Source organism: Sphaeramia orbicularis, chromosome 15 (genome assembly GCF_902148855.1).
Source record: "Sphaeramia orbicularis chromosome 15, fSphaOr1.1, whole genome shotgun sequence".
Taxonomy (NCBI): domain Eukaryota; kingdom Metazoa; phylum Chordata; class Actinopteri; order Kurtiformes; family Apogonidae; genus Sphaeramia; species Sphaeramia orbicularis.
In genome coordinates this window covers 48,249,346-48,269,859 of record NC_043971.1, presented here as the reverse complement: position 1 = coordinate 48,269,859, position 20,514 = coordinate 48,249,346, and the positions used below count along the sequence as shown (strand labels likewise).

The 20,514-nt window shown below is 39.5% G+C and overlaps 1 protein-coding gene across 1 annotated transcript in view; it reads right to left on the bottom strand.

The window, feature by feature from the left end:
- Nucleotides 1-20,514, bottom strand: part of tm9sf2 (transmembrane 9 superfamily member 2) — a 36,073-nt gene that overhangs the window by 3,855 nt on the left and 11,704 nt on the right. Inside the window, exons 8-16 of the mRNA XM_030156482.1 lie at nucleotides 20,404-20,483; nucleotides 19,340-19,448; nucleotides 18,826-18,958; nucleotides 17,045-17,164; nucleotides 9,663-9,720; nucleotides 9,425-9,584; nucleotides 4,246-4,397; nucleotides 2,925-3,036; nucleotides 2,491-2,662 (exon numbers count right to left, since the gene is read on the bottom strand). Of these exons, the coding sequence (XP_030012342.1) occupies nucleotides 2,491-2,662; nucleotides 2,925-3,036; nucleotides 4,246-4,397; nucleotides 9,425-9,584; nucleotides 9,663-9,720; nucleotides 17,045-17,164; nucleotides 18,826-18,958; nucleotides 19,340-19,448; nucleotides 20,404-20,483 (1,096 nt within the window). The remainder of the gene's footprint in view (nucleotides 1-2,490; nucleotides 2,663-2,924; nucleotides 3,037-4,245; nucleotides 4,398-9,424; nucleotides 9,585-9,662; nucleotides 9,721-17,044; nucleotides 17,165-18,825; nucleotides 18,959-19,339; nucleotides 19,449-20,403; nucleotides 20,484-20,514) is intronic.

Genomic DNA, 20,514 nt, shown 5'->3' with positions numbered 1-20,514 from the left:
TTCGTTGGTTAAACAAAAAACAAGTGCACAGTTCAGTTAAAGGCCTTCAAAAAAAACAAGAGGGCAGAAAAAAAAAAATTAAACTACTCACACCGCTCCAATGTCCGGTCGCAGTCAGTCATTCAGTCCAGTCCAGTCAGTCAGTCAGTCAGTATTCCGGTCCGGGGTTTGCTGCTGGATTGCTGGTATGTGTCTTTGCTGCAGTGGGATGGATGGTTGTGATGTACCAGAGGGAGAAATGGGCGGAGATGAATAGAGTTGGTAACGGGATTAACCTGCCGTACTTTTTGTCTGTTCTAACGAGCTGTTGCTCCGATGCTTCCGTGCCGACTCGACTCGAACCACGAATGCAGATATGGGGGTGTATTTAAAAACTGCAGCCAACTCCGGGCAAATCAGGTGACGATGCCGTGGCGACAATTTCCGGGGTGGATCCGGAGGCTAACAGGCATGTTACAGGGGTGTGTGTGTGTGTGTGTGGTGCAACTTCCAAGTTGTCACAATATAAGTACCAATTGTACGCTAAAGCTGAGTGGCATTCATTGAGTTCCCAAAGGTTTACCCATTGGTTGACTCTGCAGGGGTGACTGCAAAAGAAATCTCAAGCCTGACAATTTTTCTTCAGGTTGGGTCATGTGGAATGGGTTGTTGGTGGGCCTACATCCAGCAATTTGCAGGTCTGCATAGGAGAAAATTAAGAAATCCTTGGCCCCTGAACAATAAAGTCTTGTGGCCCCTCAACCACCCAGCTCACACTGAATATATCATGTAAAAGGGGGTTTGGTTGAAAATGTTGAAAATTATAGCACTTGAAGTGCCTTTTCATGCAATTTCAGATGGAAACTACTTGCTTGAGTATTGTGCAAATACAATGCAGTTCTGCTCATTAATCCACCACCAGATCTGCATTAGGAAGTATGAGCTGAGCTTTCAACAGCGATGTAATAACGCTTGGTTTGGGCTTTCACTTCCCCATAAATAAGAGGTCTGGGCCAAAACAACATTAATATATTAATCTTATTTTTTCCCCTGCTGTTTAACTCACATTGGATAACTAACTCTGTATCTAGAATCATTTTAAACAAAATTAACACATTTTTAAAATGTGCAAGACCAGCTTCTTGAGGATTCATCAATATTTAATGAGAAGGGGGCAATTGTGCAGTCTGCCACCTGTTTCTTAAACTGCAGTGTGATGCCATGTCTCAAAACAACTGGGTATCTTTCGGGAGAATGACAGATGAGAAAGCGCATTTTTGTCTTCTGATAATTTTTTGCAGAGGCTCACAATGGACTAGGACAGAGTGAATGCAAAATCATGTTCTGCTAAGAATGAACAGACGCAAATTTTTTGTTTGACAACACGATCGGTCATCGAAGACGGGATATATGATGTGGTGGCTGTCGCTCCTGGTAACCGGGTAACATGAGACGCATGCACAGCAGCTCTATGGCTAGGGTCAGCTTCATGCTGTGAAAGAACTTTTTTACCATTTGTTACAAATTTCAATGTGCGTGAGCATAATGTACAAAAACAAAGACCCGGTTGTCTTAATTTTTTGCACCAACTGCCATAAGACTTTCCATCCGTTCCCACCTCCTCTTGCCACACCCAGCGCCATTTATTTTTCAGTCCCCTGTCAACTTGCAGGACGTGTTCACCAGTCTTCATCTGCTTGCCTTCCACCTTTATGAGTGTCACCATTTACAGTTGGCTACTCTGAAGTTGTTGGCTCCAAACCAGTTTGTTCATCTACACAAGACCTGCCCCCTTCCTACTACTGATTGGCTAGTAGCCGTAATTGGACTTCTTGGGAGCAAGAGCCATTGGTTGACAGTGAGAGGTTTATCAAAGCCCACGTCGCAGCCCTTGATATTGTACTGGCTCCGTTCATTTTGCATGCATGATATATATCCTACATGTTCCCCCCTTGCTGATGGCCACACACCAGAATGCCGGCATGGTGCCGGAATCCTATCACCCATGACTCTGATCTATAAGGCTCTTCCTGGATTGGTTCTACCACATTTATCTTCTCTTATTCAGAGAACCAACAGCCCTTATGCCCTTTGAACATGTGATATTTATTATCTGAATGTTCCCAAGGTTCGTACTGAAATGGGGAAGCGAGCCTTCAGTTTTGCCGCCCCCTCTGCCTGGAATACTCTTCAGTTGGAACTGAAAATTCTCATTCATTCATTTCACTACAATCTTTTCACACTATCTTACTGACTAGGCAGCAAAAATCCTTTGGACAGTGCCTGTGTTTTTAAATTGTTTGCTGACCTCGACTGAATCTTGCACTTTAAAATTTTAAATTGCTTGTGACCTAAACTACATTGCACTGTTGTTATTATTTTGTGTTATTACAAAATTCAAAAAGATCAGTGACAACAATAATTTTCAGGTGAATTATGAAGACTTTCTAAAATGTAAATGTAGTGAACATGGAAAATAGAAGCAATGGAGAATCTCATTCTTGGACATACCAGTGAATAAGAAAAAGATGAGAGCCATGATCATGGTGTATCCGAAATACAGGATTGTACTGGCCAGTCCAGTGATTTGAAGCTTGGAGAAGAAGTAGTGAATAGCATAGACCAGGAAATAGACGGCAGTGAAACCGCTGGTCAGGAAGGAACGCCACTGCCAATGGTAGTCCTGCAAAAAGAGGAGACAAGAGAAAAAAGCTAAGAGATGGAGCAATAACTGAAATAATATGTGATCTGTTCACACAAGAGCAAGTCCACTGCTGTTAGTACTAAAGTGAACACAATCAAACACATGTCTGAGCCAACAGCACATTTTACAGGTCAAAACTTAGCTCCCAGCAGTTTCACCACAAGAACCACTAACTGTACTAATCAATACTAATCTGATATCTACAGTAATAATTAGGTATAGCAATGAACATGTAATTTACCTCAGCACATAAGTGGAAGTAGCAGAGCAAGATGGTAGCCTCAGAGCAGGTGATGACCAAGATAATAAAGACGAGGAAAAGGAAGCCAAACATATAGTACATCTGATGGGACCTGGAAGACGCACAGACACACCATTAGAACCAAAGTAAATACATACACATCCTGCTCAAGGCATTATGGGTACTAGTAGATAGAAAGTAGAATTAAATACTCTGTGATTTTGTTGTTTTGAGCATGGATGGGTAGATTAACAGGCCAACAGGGGCTTTGCCTTTTGTCTTAGTTCTGTTCAAATTATAACAGACCCATGAGGCTATTGGCTTGTTGATCTCCCACTCCCACAGAGGTCACAGGTCACACATTCCACATCCACTGAATGACACAGGATATCATTCCTGCCTGTGGCCATCAAACTGTTAAACGTCACCTTATAACCTCATAATTATAATTACATACAACAATATTTTTTGCAAACTTGTGTATATTTCTTTAATTATCATGCTGATACAATTTTGTCCACTACATATTGTACAAATTGCTGTTCTAATTTTGTATCTTATTGGAGTATATATATATATATATATATATATATATATATATATATATATATATATATATATATATATATATATATACACACACACACACACACACACACACACAGGGTTATTCAAAAAGAATGAACTGATTTCATGACCATTGCTTCAGTTCTCAAGCATCGTCATGGAACGAGTCAGTGACTATTTGAAAGAGGAGTTTTCTAAGGCTGAGCTTTTTTAAATGGAAAAAGTGCCCCAGCAATGAAGGGGGCCGAAGATCTTGCTCTTTGAACTGAAAAGTTTTTGAATAAATAACAAAGAATTATACCAACTGAAAAGCACCTTATTATTAAACAGAATGAACAACACAAATAGTCATATATATATATATATATATATATATATATATATATATATATTAGAGCTTCATATATTTTTTGTTGTTTTGTTGTATTGATAATTCTTTTCCTGCTACTTTTCATTCTACTTAAGTGGAGTGAATATAACACCGAACAATTTCCCCCTGGGATTAATAAAGTATTCTTATTCTGAAAAAGATGTGATCTGCAGGAGGGCTGCAATGACTAGTCGACTAATTTAACAGCCAACAGGTCTTGTTGAATATTGAATTGAATATTTTTACATTTTCAAGGGTAATAATAAAGGTGAAGTTCCACTGCAACATGAAACAATGAAAATATAATTGAAATTTAACCTAAAAGTCAGTATTTTCAAAACCCAGAAAGATATTTAATTTCTCTTGAACTGAGTTGATTCTTACCAGATAGAGTTCAGTATGAAGAACAGCTGAATGAATATACACCCAAAGGGTAGAATTCCCCCCATGACAATTCCAGGGAGGGGCTTTGTGTAGAAGGACTGCTCTGGGATTTGCCGAGGAATTTGATTTGTCCGAACTGGATGCTCGATACCCTTCAACAACCAGTCCCAGTGAAGAAACATACAAAATAAATACACATACAATAAACATACAAACACAACCAACAATACACATACAACACACCAAAGTAAAGTAGTGTGTTCTCAATCTTATTCACAGAAACAAAAACATAATAACTATGACTTGCATATCTTATGCACATTTCTACTAATAAATGTTTGTTTCGCTTATCGTACTGTGATGAGTGAGTAGAAGTAGAGTTAGTAGAATATCAAAAGTATTCTAGTTCACCTGTATAATGAGGGCTTTGATCAAGATAGGACTTTCTTGACCCCCCACAGTGATACAATATATGGAGATATAAATCTGCATGGACACATTGCTGAATGCATTGTCAGGTCCATAAATATTTGGACAGTGACATAAATGTCACTGTCCAAATATATGTAATATATTATATATTTATAATGTAATTTTGCCCCTTATACCACCACAGTGGACTTGAAATGAAGCAATGAGGACAGTTTGGACTTTCAACTTTAGGGTGTTTATTAAAATTCCTGCATCAACCTAATAGGAATAATAACCACTTTGACTGAGCTTCTCCTTGGTATAATACTGAAACACATTCCCTTAAACAAGCAGCGCGTAAATTAGAGAGGCTATGGTGCTCCTCCTGCTCGGATAGTCACTTTCACTTTCTCACAGCTTTATCTACACGGCCTCCACATACAGGTCGTATTGAGGTTTGGACTGAGGACCGATTGAGGTCTGTGAGTGGGGGGGCATATCGTCCCTCCCAGTCGCAAATTAGTTTTCAGGGGGCAGCAGGTAGTTAATGATAAGGTGAGGGGAGCTCACTTTCTCACAGCTTTATCTACAGAGCTATATAACCCACCACGTCCTCCACATACAGGTTTGTTGTGTTACTTGTAGAATTAAGAACCCCCTCCCCTCATCCTACATATTTTTTCGGGCATGGAGGTGGAGGTGGGGTGCCAGTAGGCTCATGATGCCATTAGTGGGGCTTGGTTCCAAAATCATTGAGAAACTCTGCTCTAAATCATCAACTTGGCTCTTAGACCCAATCCCAACCAAACTTTTTAAAGTTACTCTGCCCCTAACTATTAACACGATCCTAAATATAATAAACACCTCATTAGTAACTGGCTACATGCCACAGTCTTTTAAATACGCAGTTATTAAACCGCTTTTGGAAAGAAAAAAAAAAAAACCCAAAAAAACCACTCTTGAGCCTGACATTCTGGCCAATTAAAGGCCTATATAAAATCTCCCCTTCCTTTCAAAAGTCCTTGAAAGAGTGGTAGTTAAACAGCTATGTTAGCACCAACAGGACAATAGTTTATTTGAAGACTTCCAGTCTGGATTTTGAGCTCATCATAGCACTGAAACTGCACTAGTCAAAGTTACTAATGACTTGTTACTAGCTGCTGAAGATGGACTGGTCTCGATCCTGGTTCTGTTGGACTTGAGTGCAGCTTTTGACACAATTGACCACAGCATCTTACTGCAGAGATTAGAATGGAACATAGGCATTAGAGGAGCAGCCTTCTGCTGGTTTAAATCCTATTCATCTAACAAGTACCAGTTTGTCAATGTAAACCAACAATTATCACCATGTTCCAGAGTTATTTTTGGCATACTGCAAGGGTTGGTCCACATACCCATTTTGTTTATGCTGTACATGCTGCCTTTAGGAAACATAACTAGAAAATATGGCACTAAGTTTCACTGTTACGCAGATGACATACAACTGTATTTATCAATTAAACCTAATCAAACCAAGCAAGTGGATAAACTAAATGCCTGCGTCTGACACACAAAGACCTGGATGACCACTAATTATCTTTTACTTAACCCTGAAAAAACAGAGGTCATTATAGTAGGCCCTAAAAGTGTGAGACTCCCTAACTGACCAGACAGTCACTGTGGACAACATGAGTGTAGCCTCCTGCACTACACTTAAAAACCTAGGAGTTTTACTCAAGAAAAGCAGTGTCATGATAAATAGGAGAAATGGACAATTTTCATTTCAACGTCACATTACTAAAACCAACTGTTAGTCTAGGAGTTTTATTTGACCAAGATCTATCATTTAAAACTCATATTAACCAAGCCTGCAGAACAGTTTTCTTCTGCCTGTGTAACAGCCAAAATTAGAAATATTCTGTATAAAAATGCTGCAGAAAAATTGATCCACGTGTTTGTTACATCTAGACTAGATTACAGTAAGTCCCTACTCGCAGCGTGTCCTAAAAGTTCTCTTGAAAGTTTTCATCTGATTCAAAATGAAGCTGCAAGACTATTAACAGGAACTAATAGGAGAGAGCACATCACCTCTGTGCTACAAACCCTTCACTGGCTTCCAGTCAAATTTAGAATTAAGTTTTAAATCCAGCTTTTTACATACAAGACCATTAGTGGTATGGGCCCTTCTTACCTCAAAGATGCTCTGGTGCTGTACCATCCTAACAGAGCACATCGCTCTCAGAATGCAGGTCTACTGGTAGTTCCAAGGGTCTCTAAAGTACAATAGGAGCTAGAGCCTTTAGTTACCAAGCTCCTGTCTAATAAAATCAGCTTCCAACTAATATTAAAGAAGCAGACACAGTCTCTACATTTAAGATCAGAATTGAAAACATTCCTCTTTGAAAAGGCTTATGGTCAGGCTAGTTAAGAATAGACTTAACCCTACAGTTAAGTCTATGCTGCCCTAGGAGCAATAATGCTGGGGGAAGAACAGTGCACTGAATCCTATCACCTGTTTCTGGTATTGTGTACCACTTTTGTCTGTACTTATAATTTACAATATCTAGTTGACTTAGTCTATTCATTACTATTCACCCGGTGTCCCTTTTCGCCACTCCCCTCTAGGGGAGTAGCTACTGTTTCAGATGTAGCCGCTTGAGGCCTAATGACAACGGGACCTGAGGTGACTCATCTGTGCCCTGCCCTGACCTGTGACCCCGGACCCCCATGACTCCCTTACCCTCACCTGTCTGGATAGATCTCCTCACCCTCATCTGACTAGATGTACCCCCTCAGCTATCTGCATGTGCTCCCACATTACTGCAACTTACAGACTGGAATTACATCAACAAATGGATGTCTGTCAGTCCTGCTCACATCTACAGCCTGTCCGTCCATGGGAGTGGATCTCTCCTTCACTGGTTCTCCCCAAGGCTTCAATTTTCCTACTGGGTTTTTTGGAGGTTTTCCTTGCCGAGAAGGAGGGTCTAAGGATGGGGGATGCCCGGGACATTAATCCATTTGCTTCAGTGACTGTTTAACTAATTATTTCACTGTTTGTCTATTTTCATATTCAACAAATTCTGTAAAGCCCTGTGAGGTGACCTTGTTCTGACATTGAGCTCGACAGATGAAACTGAATTGAATTGAAATTGAATTAATTGAAGCACCTCCATTTTCAGAGGCTCAAAAATGATTGGAACCTTTGGACATGCTCCACCAGTACGACTGTGCAGTTCCTGTTTATTCATTCCAGTGTGCAATGTTTGTTTGTTGTTCATTTTTTTTTAAATTATTATTATTATTATTATTATTATTATTAATAATAATAATAATAATAATAATAATAATAATAATAATAATAATAATTACATGGTTACACTACTTAAACTTACATTACATCCCCATACATTGAGGGGTTTCCTCCATGGAAATAATTGGCCAGGCTTCAGTTATAGCTGCCTTCTGTTTCTGCTTCTGTTTCTTCAGTACCTGAAAAGTATGTTCTATTGGGTTGAGAACAGGTGACTGACTTGGCCACTGAAGAACAAACATTCCATTCCTTTACCTTGAAAGGCTCTTAACTTGCCTTTGCAGTTTGTTCTGGTTCATTATCCATTTGCAGTGTGATATACTGTCTTAACTGTTTGGTACCTTTTGGCTGAATCTGAGCATAGAGGACAGCCTTATATACTTCAGGATTCATCCTTTTACTTCCATCAACATTCACATGATCAATAAACACCAGTGACTGCCACACATGCCCATGTCATAACACTGCCACCACCATGCTGGACAGAGGATGTCGTATGATTTGGATCATGACCAAACTTTTCTCTTAATATCATTCTGGTACAACTTAATCTGTACTGAGAATCTATTTCCAGAACTGGGCAGGCCTTTTTTTTTTTTTTTTTTTTTTTTATATATAGATATTTTCTGTCAAATTCTAATCTGTCCCTCCTGTTGTTGAGTGTTACCAGTGGTTTGTACCTTGTTTTTAACCCTCTTACACTCCTGAAGGAAGCTCTTGATTGTAGACTTTAATAATGCTACGTTTTCCTCCACAAGTGTGTTCTGGACTTGGCACGATGTTGTAAAAGAGTTTTTCTTTTCACAAACAAAAGAATTCTGCAATCATGCACTTCAGTTATCTTCCATGTTCTATTGGGCCTTTTGGGTGTTGCTGACCTCACAGTGGATTCTTTCTTTTTAAGAATGGACCAAATGGTTGACTTTGGCCACTCAAATTTTCGTTATCTCACAAACGGATTTATTTAGTTTTTTTAGCTAAATGACAGTATCTTTCACTTGCCTCGATACTTCTTTTGAGCTCATAATAAGAATTCAAGTAAACAGCTACCAAATGCAAATTCAACATCTAGAATCAACTCCACACCTTGTATCGGTTTCATTTGTCATAGAATAACCAGAGAACAAGCCACATCTGGACATGAAGCTATTTGTCAGTTAGCTGTCTGATTACTTTTGACCCACTGAAAATGGGGAGGTGGGGGGTCTATTTAATATATATAGCATTCCTTAATGAGCAACATGCAACATTTTTGTTAAAATCCTCAAAATAAAGCTTATAGTCTACAGTTCACTCACATCTTGGTTGTTTCATTTCCAACCCGCTGTGGTGGCATACAGAGGCTTAATTCCAAAATTACTATATATTTAATTAAACTTTATAGTAGTAAATATTACGTGTGCAAAAACAATCATAATGTGATACAAACTGAACTGTATGAATGAATATAATCTGTGTGTATTTATGTTTACTTACAGCCCTCTTAAAGCCAAAATATGCTCCTATGAAGGTAAGTGGCACTGAAATACAGAACCACAGAGCCAGTATGGCTACCAGAGTCCCAAATGGCATGGCTGCTGAAGAGCCTTCACCCCAAAGGATCAAGTTCATCACAAAGAAATCGGCAAACACCACACTGAGCAGAGACATAGAGGAAACAAGACATGAGATCACAATTGACAAGTGGGGTAATTCTGCTGTGACTGAGTCTTACCCAGGACAGAGGAAGGATGTCAGGAGAACATTGGTTTTCCACTTCTCCCCTCCAAACGCTGACAATTCAACATAAAGGGAACCAATCAGCAGAGAATCTGGAAACTGCCATGTTACTACATTTATAATTACATGACATCAGAAATATACCAGTTTTCCTATTTTATTTCCTCTTACATATGTCACTTTTGTCTTTAGAAATGGAAAGTACAAAATGCATCACTCAAGTATTTAAGTAAAGGTTTCAGGTATCTGGACTTAACTTGAGTGTTTATTTTTCTGATGTTTTTCTTTTGTTCCCTACATTTTGACACAACTACTTTCTACTCAACAGGCTTTTGTTTTCATGCATCTGAGTTGAATTATAGATTATTTTGATTTTACAACCTAAATGGCTAGAACAAAAAACCATAAAATATTCCTAAGTGAATATCACACATCACAAATGTGACAAGATAAAAATGACACGTAATACGCAACAAGATCAAAACTACATAAAAGTGAACATGGAAACACCTTTATCTTCTACAACACTAATTCACTAGTAAAACCCATGGAATTTGATAAATGACAGCAGATGGACACACTGGGTTTATGTTCAGTTAATGATAGATTTGTTGAAAAAGTCGCTTTTTCTTCAGTTTTCTCTGTTTCTGATAAAATAACCCTCAACTTTAATTTGAACTTCTATGAACATCTACATGATCACTACATTAAATATAGGAAAATACCTGAATTTCACTGAAAAAACAAAATGCAGAGGATAATATTATAAAAAATGGTGATAAATAACTTCTGAAAGACAAAAAAATCCTTTTAATAGCAACAAAATTAGTTGTGGGTCTTTAAGGGTTAAAATGACATGAGGTTAAGTTCACTTTGTACACAAACAGCTGCTGGAAATGTCAATTCAAAGATCAACCTTTGACTTTTATACTGTAGAATATTTCAAAACAAATACTTTTTCACTTTAACTGCAGTAATGAGGCTGAAGCAATACTTCTAGTTTCAACACAAGAATCTGTTCTTTCACTGTCAACTTCTGCCACCTCTGCTTGTCTGACATCTTCATTAAATGTTACATTATTTAACAAGATACAAAAGGCTCAGTCACAAAAGCAGTTACAAATGGCTACAAACACCGTGCGAACGATTTATGGACCATTTCGTATGACCTTCTCAAGGCGACCTGATAAGAATGGAGAGTTTGTAGACCGCTCCTAAGTTTGTAGCCAGGTGGATGATTTTGGGCAAGATTTTCCACGAACGCGCTACAACATCCCCTTTCGTACAGTGCCCTAACGAATGCCTTAGGAACAACCTAAGAACAATGCACGACGTTTGTGGATCAGGAGGCTATTCCAGAACCCCATGTACCTCACGAGAACACATTATGTTGTTATTAGGGATCCCTTATGGCGTTCACATGAATGGTCGAACAGAGATTCACACATCGTTCTTAAGGTGGACACAAGGTGTTTATAACAGGCAGAAGTACGTCATTTGTGCAGCATTTGTGACGTTCTCAGAGGGTGTCATATACAAATTGTGAAGACTGAGTGAATGACGGGACTCAATGCATGGTGCTGAAGGGAAAGTGTTTTATTAACAGAAAAATAAACAAGAAGAAACAACACAAAACCTGGAGGGAGATAATGTAGAGTCCACAGGGTGATGAGAATCAGGGTGATGGAGAGAATGTGCATTACACAGTTAGCGTTAGGCACTCAGTGGTGGACGGTTAGTGTTTTTAATGTTCAGTTCCCTCTATTATTCTTGTGTGTCTCTGTCTTATTCTTATACCTTCTACTTCAAATTTCTTCATTTGATGTCTTATTATTACTCCTTATTTTTATTATGTTTAACAGTGCAGGTCAGTCTTTTCCCTGCACATTTATACAGGAGTGTGAATTTCAGCACCATGGACAACGCATGATCCCAAACACATAAAATACATGTTGGGTCAAACTTTACGACATTACGTCATATATCAATATTCCTCAAACCTTATTACTTTATTCAGTTACCTACGGAAAAAAAATAAGATGGTAGTAATGCACACAGAGTCTCATACTGTTCGTAGAGGTGCCGCCTATGTATCCATGACCGTACCCACCAACGTCTCAGTCTTCTCTGCATCTTCTTTGGGACATTCTAAAACGCTTAATGTAAAAAAGCTTAACGTAGTTTAATGTCTGGAAGCAGTAATCAATTATTGCCAAATTATGCATGGATATCTCTAATGCCGGGACAGGCTCCAGCACCCCCACGATCGTTTGGAGGATAAGGTGGATCAGAAAATGAATGAGTGAATGAATGAAACACAAAAAACAATACTCTACGATAGGGTTGGGCGATTTGGCAAAAATAACATATCACGATTTTTAAAAAATAAAATCACAATCTCGATTTTATCACGATTCTTTACACTGATCTTAGAGACTAATTTGCAAGTTTCTGAACAGTGCAACCAAACAATTTCCCTATGTAACACACAGCCCTCAATATATATAATAAAATCTCTCGATATAAAATCCGGTAACAGACCTCACCCCACGGTTACCGGATTTTATATTGAGAGATTTTAACAGAATGAGGGACAAGAGGAAGAGAAAAAGAGGGAGACGCAGAGAAGTCAAACTACGCCTGAGGAGACAGCAGCTCAGCTGGACCCCTCTGCCCTCTGTCATCCTGGGAAATGTTCGGTCCCTGAGGAACAAGATGGATGAACTCCAGGGGAACACCAGGTTCCAGAAGGACTTCAGGGACCGCTGTGTGATGGCCATCACCGAGACGGAGCAGGACCAGGACGCCGACCTATCAGTCAACAGATTTGGAGCTCCATTTCATTTGGATCAGGACTTGGAGGCAACAGGGAAGACCCAGGGAGGTGGAGTGTGTTTGTACATCAACAAACGGTACTGTAGCGCTGTGACTGTCAGGGAGCGGATCTGCACGCCAGACGTAGAACTTTGATCAGTGCCACTGCACCCATTCTACCTCCCCCGTGAGTTCCCCCAACTTTTTATTACTACAGTCTACATTCACCCGAGGGCTCACCCCCCCTCTGCCTGCAGCACCATTACAGAGGCAGTGCAGAGGCTGCAGTCCCAACGCCCCGAACTTTATAATGGGTGATTTTAACCACGTCTCTCTTAAAACAACCCTGAAAAACTTTTACCAATATGTATCCTGTTTAACCAGATGGGATAAAACATTGGACCTTTGTTATGGGTCGGTAAGGGATGCTTATTAATCCCTCCTTCTTCCTCCTTTTGGGATCTGCTGACCACAACTGTGTGCATCTCCTGCCCACCTATAAGACTGTTTTAAAATGAGAGAAAATAAGGACCAAGGACATTGTGATGTGGTCAGAGGAATCTGTGCTCTCCCTGCAGGAATGTTTTAAATGTACAGATTGGGACATTTTTATTCAGTCTTGTGGGGATGATCTGGATGCTCTGGTGGATGTCACCAGCTCTTATGCTGCTTTCTGTAAAGACATGATTATGCACCATAAGTGTGTTAAAGTGTACCCCAACAACAAGCCTTGGGTCACAAAAAATGTTAAAACCTGTCTGAAGAACAAGAAATTGGCTTTCAAAAAAAGGGGCTGTCTCTGACCTTCAGTCAGCCGCCAAAGACTTGAAAATTGAGATTTTGAAAGCAAAACAACACTATAAAACTGCTCTTGAAAATAAAATGGCGCAAACAGTCTTGGTTCTGCATGGACATGTATGAAAACCATCGCAGGCCTTCAAAACCCCCAGAGCAGCAGGCAGACCATTTTAGACAGTTTTAATTCAGACAGAGATTTTCCAAATGCTCTTAACAGTTTTTATACTTGTTTTAATTCTTTTGATTTTACTAAGGACATTTTAGAGCTGAAACAGGACCTGAAGGACAGTCAGCACTTTACCATTGAACTGAATGATGTCAGAAAGGCCTTTAGTACTGTGAAGATGAACAAGAGCCAGGGTCCAGACAACATCGGTGGTCGTCTTATTAAATCCTGTGCTAATGAACTCCGTCCTGTATTTCAGTTTATTTTTAATAAGTCCTTGCAGACACAGCATGTGCCCTCTCTCTGGAAGGATGCTGTCATGGTCCCTGTCCCTAAATCCAGCCGTCCAAACACTTTGAATGACTTTAGGCCTGTCGCTCTCACCCCAGTAGTCATGAAAGTCTTTGAGAAACTGGTTAAGACTGTGGTTCTAAAGGAGACTGAACATGAGCTGGATCCAATGCAGTTTGCATACAGGCCCAACAGAGGAGTGTAAGACGCCACATTGACTCTTTTAAACATGATTTTTAAACATGTGGAGGGTAAAGGGGCATCTGCAAGGCTTTTATTTATAGACTTCTCCTCTGCTTTTAATACAATCCAGCCCCACATTTTAATCAAAAGGCTTATAGAACAGTTTAAAATCAGTAAAAATCTGATGGGCTGGATTTTAGACTTTTTAACAGACAGATCACAAAAAGTGACGATTAATGGGGTTCTGTGCTGATGACTCAGTCATTGCCAGCCTACTCAAAGAGGGGGAGACCAGTCACAGCCCTGTCATTGACAACTTTATCCAGTGGTGTGAGGAGTCCTACCTTCACCTGAACATATCTAAAACAAAAGATATGATTATTGATTTTAGAAAACAACAGGACAGGCATGGAGTCACTTTAATTAAAGGTCAGACTATAGAGCAAGTGCAATCATACAAATACCTTGGGATGATAATTGATGAAAAACTGAGTTTTAATGAAAACTGCAGATCTGTGTGTAAAAAGGGCCATCAGCACCTCCACTGCCTTAGGAAACTGGCACACTTCCACATTGACCAAACAATTTTAACTTTGTTTAATCGTTCCTTTATTGAGTCTGTTTTATCTTTTTGCCTGGTGGCGTGGTTCGGTCAGACCTCAGTTGCAGAGAGAAACTCATTGAATCAAACAGTCAGATGGTCCAGTGGCCTGATTGGTGAGTCCCAGTCTTGTCCCGCCTCCCTGTATACTAAACAGGTACAGAGGATGGCTTCATCAATTCTTAATAATGACTCCCATCCTTTACGAGGTGAATTTCAGCTCCTTTCCTCTAGACGGAGGTTTTTAGTCCCAAGGTGCAGGACACAGTGTTATAAAAACAGCTTTGTTCCTGTCACTGTCACTGAGCTCAATAAGAAATAGTGACATTGCACTTTACTGACTTATTTTAGTTATTTATTCCATTTCTTTGCTCTTTTTATCATTATTGTGACTTCAATTTTTTTAATTTTCTGTTCTTATCCTTATCTTATCTTTATCCCAGACTGTTTTTATCTTGTCTGAGTTTTTATTGTGTTCTACTGCATCTTGCTTTTATTTATTTGATCTTATTTAATTTATCTTATTCTTTTACTTATCCACGCTGCTATACTGATGAATGGTGGAACACTGAGCACTTTTTGTCCTGTCTTTTTGTTCTGTCTGTAAGCTCGATCAAGTACCTGTCTTACATGTTCAATGTATGTCTTGTTGTAATATCAAAGCAATCACCTTGACTACAAAACAAATCTACTTACAGGTACAAATAAAGTAACCTTGAACCTTGAAGCCCTAAAAGTAAAAAAAAAAAAAAAAAAAAAAAAAAAAAAAAAAAAAAAAAAAAAAATTAACCCAAAGAACCTTCCAGAACATTTTTAATTTTGTTTTTGCCAATTTTGCCAACATGTTCCAAGAACATACTAAAATGTAAACAACACTCTGATTAAGGGCACTCTTGAACATAAAAACTAAAGTGCACTTGGATTTTGAGGTAGCTTTCAATAAACATGAAAAGTTAAATAAATAAATAAATAAAAAAAATACATATCAAAATATCAATGAGGAAATGCCTGTTTCAAATTATCCTCCAGGCTTACAGAACAGGTGGCTGGTGGCTCTGGCTTTTCAACTGGTAATCTGTATATTGGGTGGTCTTGGATGGAGAAAGAAGTCCAAAATGAGAAGAAAAAGAATCCAGGCACTCCAAAAAAGGATCAAATGTGGAGCATACATGCTACTCTTCTCATAGAGCACCTTTACTAAATGCTTGGGTTATAGTTGTTTGCTTTTGTTCAATTCTACCTGTTGCCTCTGGCTGTGGTATGGCTGGTTTGTTTCAGTTTGACTCAAACTGTTTGGGATGCTGTCTCTTCAGCTAATTCAACAGGTTCATAGTGTTGACATACGTTATTCTAAGAGTATAACACGATGGACCTGTATGTGGAGGACTCATGTCAGGCATACTGTGAGCATACTGTGAGCGGACGTTTGAGGTTTCATAGTGGAGCGTATCAATTCCACATTTAAAACAGGTTGATGTATGCGGACGTCCATGGAGTCAAGTACACCCGACTCTGTGGGAGCCAAGTCTTACGACAGACTTGCCCTGCACGGATCGCACTCCGATTTACACACACACCCCCATTCCATGACCTCTCTGCTTTCTCAGATTGTTGATACATTCTAATCCTTCATGATCTAATATCGTCATATCGCAAACCCCTGCTCTAAGAGTAAACCATGTTATTTTTCTTAAGTGTGTGCATATGGAGAGGAAAGGCTTAACGTGGACAGCATCCATAATTCTGGGGTTTTCATTTTGATTTTTGCAGAGGTTAAAGTGAACATGACAATAGATGTCCACATGAACTTTGGTGATGACTGATCACTGTTCTGGGGCATTAATCTACGTTAACTTTTTTTACGTTAAGTGTTTTAGATTTTCCCTCTTCTTCTGCTGCTGCTGGACCAAAGCAGTGGCCACAACTACAACTACTTGATCTCCCTTTTCTTCATCTTGTAGCTGTAGAAGTTTCAGTTTTTGTGGGCATTATTGCCATCTTGAATGCGATGATCACGACAGGAGACTTTTAGTACATGGCCACTGTTTATATACTGATCTAAATATTCTGAAATAGCGTAACATCTTCCTACCATCGACTTGAGAGTGCCATAAGTTGCACATCGGGGTGCCCTAAGGCCACCTTCTGACAAAAAAAATTCAGGAAGTGGCTGTAGGTATGATGTAGGAAGGTCCTAAGGCACCTTTACGAAGAATGTGACAACTGTACGGTCTTTGTACGACACAAACACGTCATTTTCTCATGAAGCCCTCAAGTTGTTCTTGTGTTTTGAACGGCAGCTGTACCGACTTCGTAAGACGGTCGTAAGAAACTACTGCTCCCTCCACAAATGTCTACGAACTCCAGATCTCACATGAAATGGGAGATTCGTACAAACCCCTCATTTGTAAGAAGCTTTGTGACTGAGGCTTAAGCCCAAAACTCAGCACCAGCTGCACAGTAATGTCTTTATTCCCATTTTTCTTTCAACATTAAACAATGCTTTATTTTCTAATGCACTTACATTTGTAGAGGCGAGCTGCCACATAGCCAGCAGGAGTTCCCAGCAAAACCCAGAGAACGACAGCGCAGGTCATCAGAGCCCCACGATTTGCAGGAGAGAGGAAGCCAAGACAGGCAAAAACTACATATTCATGGGAGACAAATGAAATTATACAAAGGTTTTGTCTTATGAGGATTTCCTCAGAATACAGGTTATAAACTGACATTATTATACACAATAGGGCTGCACGATGTTGGCAAAAAAAATAAATCCAATTTTTTTCCTCTAAAAACTCGATTTTTGATTTCAATTTTTGGTTAAAACTACAAAAGACAACAGAAGTCAGCATGTCATTTTCGTGAGCAGCCCACAATGCAAGGCACTGCTCTGACCTTAAATCGGTGATGGTATCATGTGATGAACCCACAGAAGTTTATTTTTTCTTAATTAAATCTTTATTGAATGAAATAGAGTATACAAACAATGTATACAACAACAAAATAACATAAGTTTGCCAGGAGGAATACACTACAATACAATGTCCAAATCAGAGCAAATACTGATGGTTTTTATAGCCTTTTTGTTTCCAGATTTATCGAACAGCTTTAAATAAAGTTCAACACGTTTCAAAAAATAAATAATATTTGTTTTTGTGTTACAGAACTCACCTATTTACTTATTTGTGAATGAAAAATTTAGCAAGTAAGAGGACTAAATTAATTATTTTTAAAAAAATGTTTTGTTGTGTTTTTTTTCTTTCTTTTTGGGGTATCTTGGCCCACAGAAGTGATACCAATGTAAGTCAGTGACAGGCATCAGTCGTGCGTGCGTGGACCATGTTAATATCCTCATGCGGTTCTATTTAAACTGGGGGATCCGTGCATGGAACAGACCGCCCCAGGACACACCGGAGGGATTCTATCTGTGGAGCTGGTGGATGTGTGTGGGCAGAGGGCTGTCTGGGCTCCTCTGCTGAGGCTGCTGACCCTGCGACCTGGACCCGGTTTGGAAGAAGACAGTACGGTACGGATCTGGGACAACGTAAGATGAGTGATCCGCATACAGCTATATTTTGATTGCGGGATCCGTGCATGAAGCCACGGCTTACATTGCTGTAAGTACTGCGGGCTCATTTACACATTTAAAGTCCGGTCATTACACGGACTTCTGTGACAGACCTCTGTCACTGATAGGAGGAAGAGCTTACGGTAGCCCATAAGCGCGCAGCCCAGAGGCACAAGAGAGATGAAATCGATTTTACGATATCCCTTTTTTAAAATCGTCCCAACTAAAAAATCCGATTTTCATTTAAAATCGATTAATCGTGCAGCCCTAATACACAACATAATTTGTTGAAAAAAAAAACAAAACAAAACAGACATCGTCTGGTTCCCACGACAATGACAGATAACAATATACTTCAACCCAACACTGAACAAAAGTACAATTTAATGTAGCCTTTCACCAAGGGTCAAATAAACAAAGATTCTCTTATTGGACAACTCAAACAGTTTTGAACCAAGTCTATGCAGTGTTTCACTGAATAGAAAGGAAACAGTGTAGAGACCTATCAACAACAAAGATCTGCATCTACGAGCACTGACATGCATGGAGTAAATACTACAGACATATGAGATGTGATGTGTTTAAATTCTATTTCGACAGTCTCAGTTAAGACTATTACGAGCAACCATTAACCTACCAGTAGGTTATTAGCAGTGATAGAAATCAGACGACAGATAATTCAGTTTTGTCCTCTGTGAATTTTCTTTAAACTTTATCAAATAATCAGTAAGACTTACAGAGGGTTACAAAGGTCATGATGAAGATCTGGGTTCCAGATCCAAGGAAAACAGACAGAAGCATGCCTTTCCTGGGAGGTCGGAAAACATCTCCATGGACCAGTTTCCATCCAAACTCCTCCTGAGCATCCTCCTTCAGAAAAAAGGGCTCATGTTTACATCAGGTTTTGGACATTCACTTACTAGCGTGTAGCAACATTAAAAAAAAAAAAAAAAAAAAAAAGCTAATATTAACTGTTTTCTGCACTCTGTACCTTTGCTAATACACCACAGGACTAATAAAACACACAAGTGAGTGGGATGACACCTCAGCCACATATTTTTACAGACAACATTTCAAAACTTTTCATTGACTTTTAAAGAACCAATAACATAATTTCAATGGCATTTACAACCATGAAGTCAATGAACAGAAGTGGACTTCTGCTCAGTATTACATTAAAACACACACACACACACACACTACTATCTACATTACAGTATATTACAATCAGTTAAAAGAGTGGGTACCCACCACAGAATCCATTTGATTGTATCTAGCGATGTCCTTATGCAGAGTCCTCAGCATGATCATGGCTACCATTCCAGACAGGAACAGTACAATCACCAATGAGTTCATTATACTGAGGAGAAAAGTCCATAGAAGCAAAATATTTAATAATGTGTTATCATGGGGCCAGGATTCGCAACCCTTCAGACTATTTGCAGGTTTGAGACAGTCAAATTTATGACTTTTAGAACATTTTTAAAGGCGTCTTTGGTCATATTTAAGACTTTACATTCACAAAAGTAATAGCAGACAAGCCTCATAATCATTTTCAGCAGTCAGACTGTTCATCAAGAGTCAAGAGTCTGTGGACGATTTTGATAGATCTTTTTATGTCTTTAAAGGTGGGGTCTGAGATGTTTTTCTGGAGCATTTTTTATTATATTCCTTAAAATCCCCTTCACACCCCGATTACAACTAATTAAATGCTCTAACACAAAAATTTAAAAAATCAGTCACCTGTGGAACGGGCAGGACTGAAAAAACACCATCTAATCATTTTGAGCGCCCACTCAAAATGATTGAACGGTGATATGTCTATCAAACTCAACTGCCATTCACCCCTCCCCCCTTTCCACCTCTGTGCGTACCCCTCCTTGTGTTCCCAGAGGCTGGAGCGCTTATACAGGAAGCGTAACCAGAACTTGGCTATATTAGTTATATTAGGATGGAAAGTTCACCGGCCATCTGTTTTGTCACTAACATAAACCACTAGGAAATGTAACATTAGTTACATAGGTCTGAACTGGGACTGTTCTATAAGAGTGGGGGTGTTGGAGGAAACTGAAAGAGGTATGCATGGATACGCGAGCCGGAGCTGTAGTCGGGGTAGGAGCCCGAGGCGTGCGGGAGCGAAGCAGGGGACGGAGCCTCAGCCGGTGTCGGAGACGGTTTGGCCAGACCAGACTGGACCGTAGACGGTGTCGGAGCCCAACCCGGGTATGGTATAAAACTGACTCCAACGGTATTCATTGCCTTGATGAAAATTCAGTGACAGCATCAAATGTTATTTGGGTGTTTGTGAATATTACCTGAACCACTGGATATTAGTGTGAGGCATGGACTCTAAAATGTAATCCCATCGAGATGCCCAGCGAATCTTCTTGTCCTCCTACAAATCATAAACACCCCACAAAGACAAC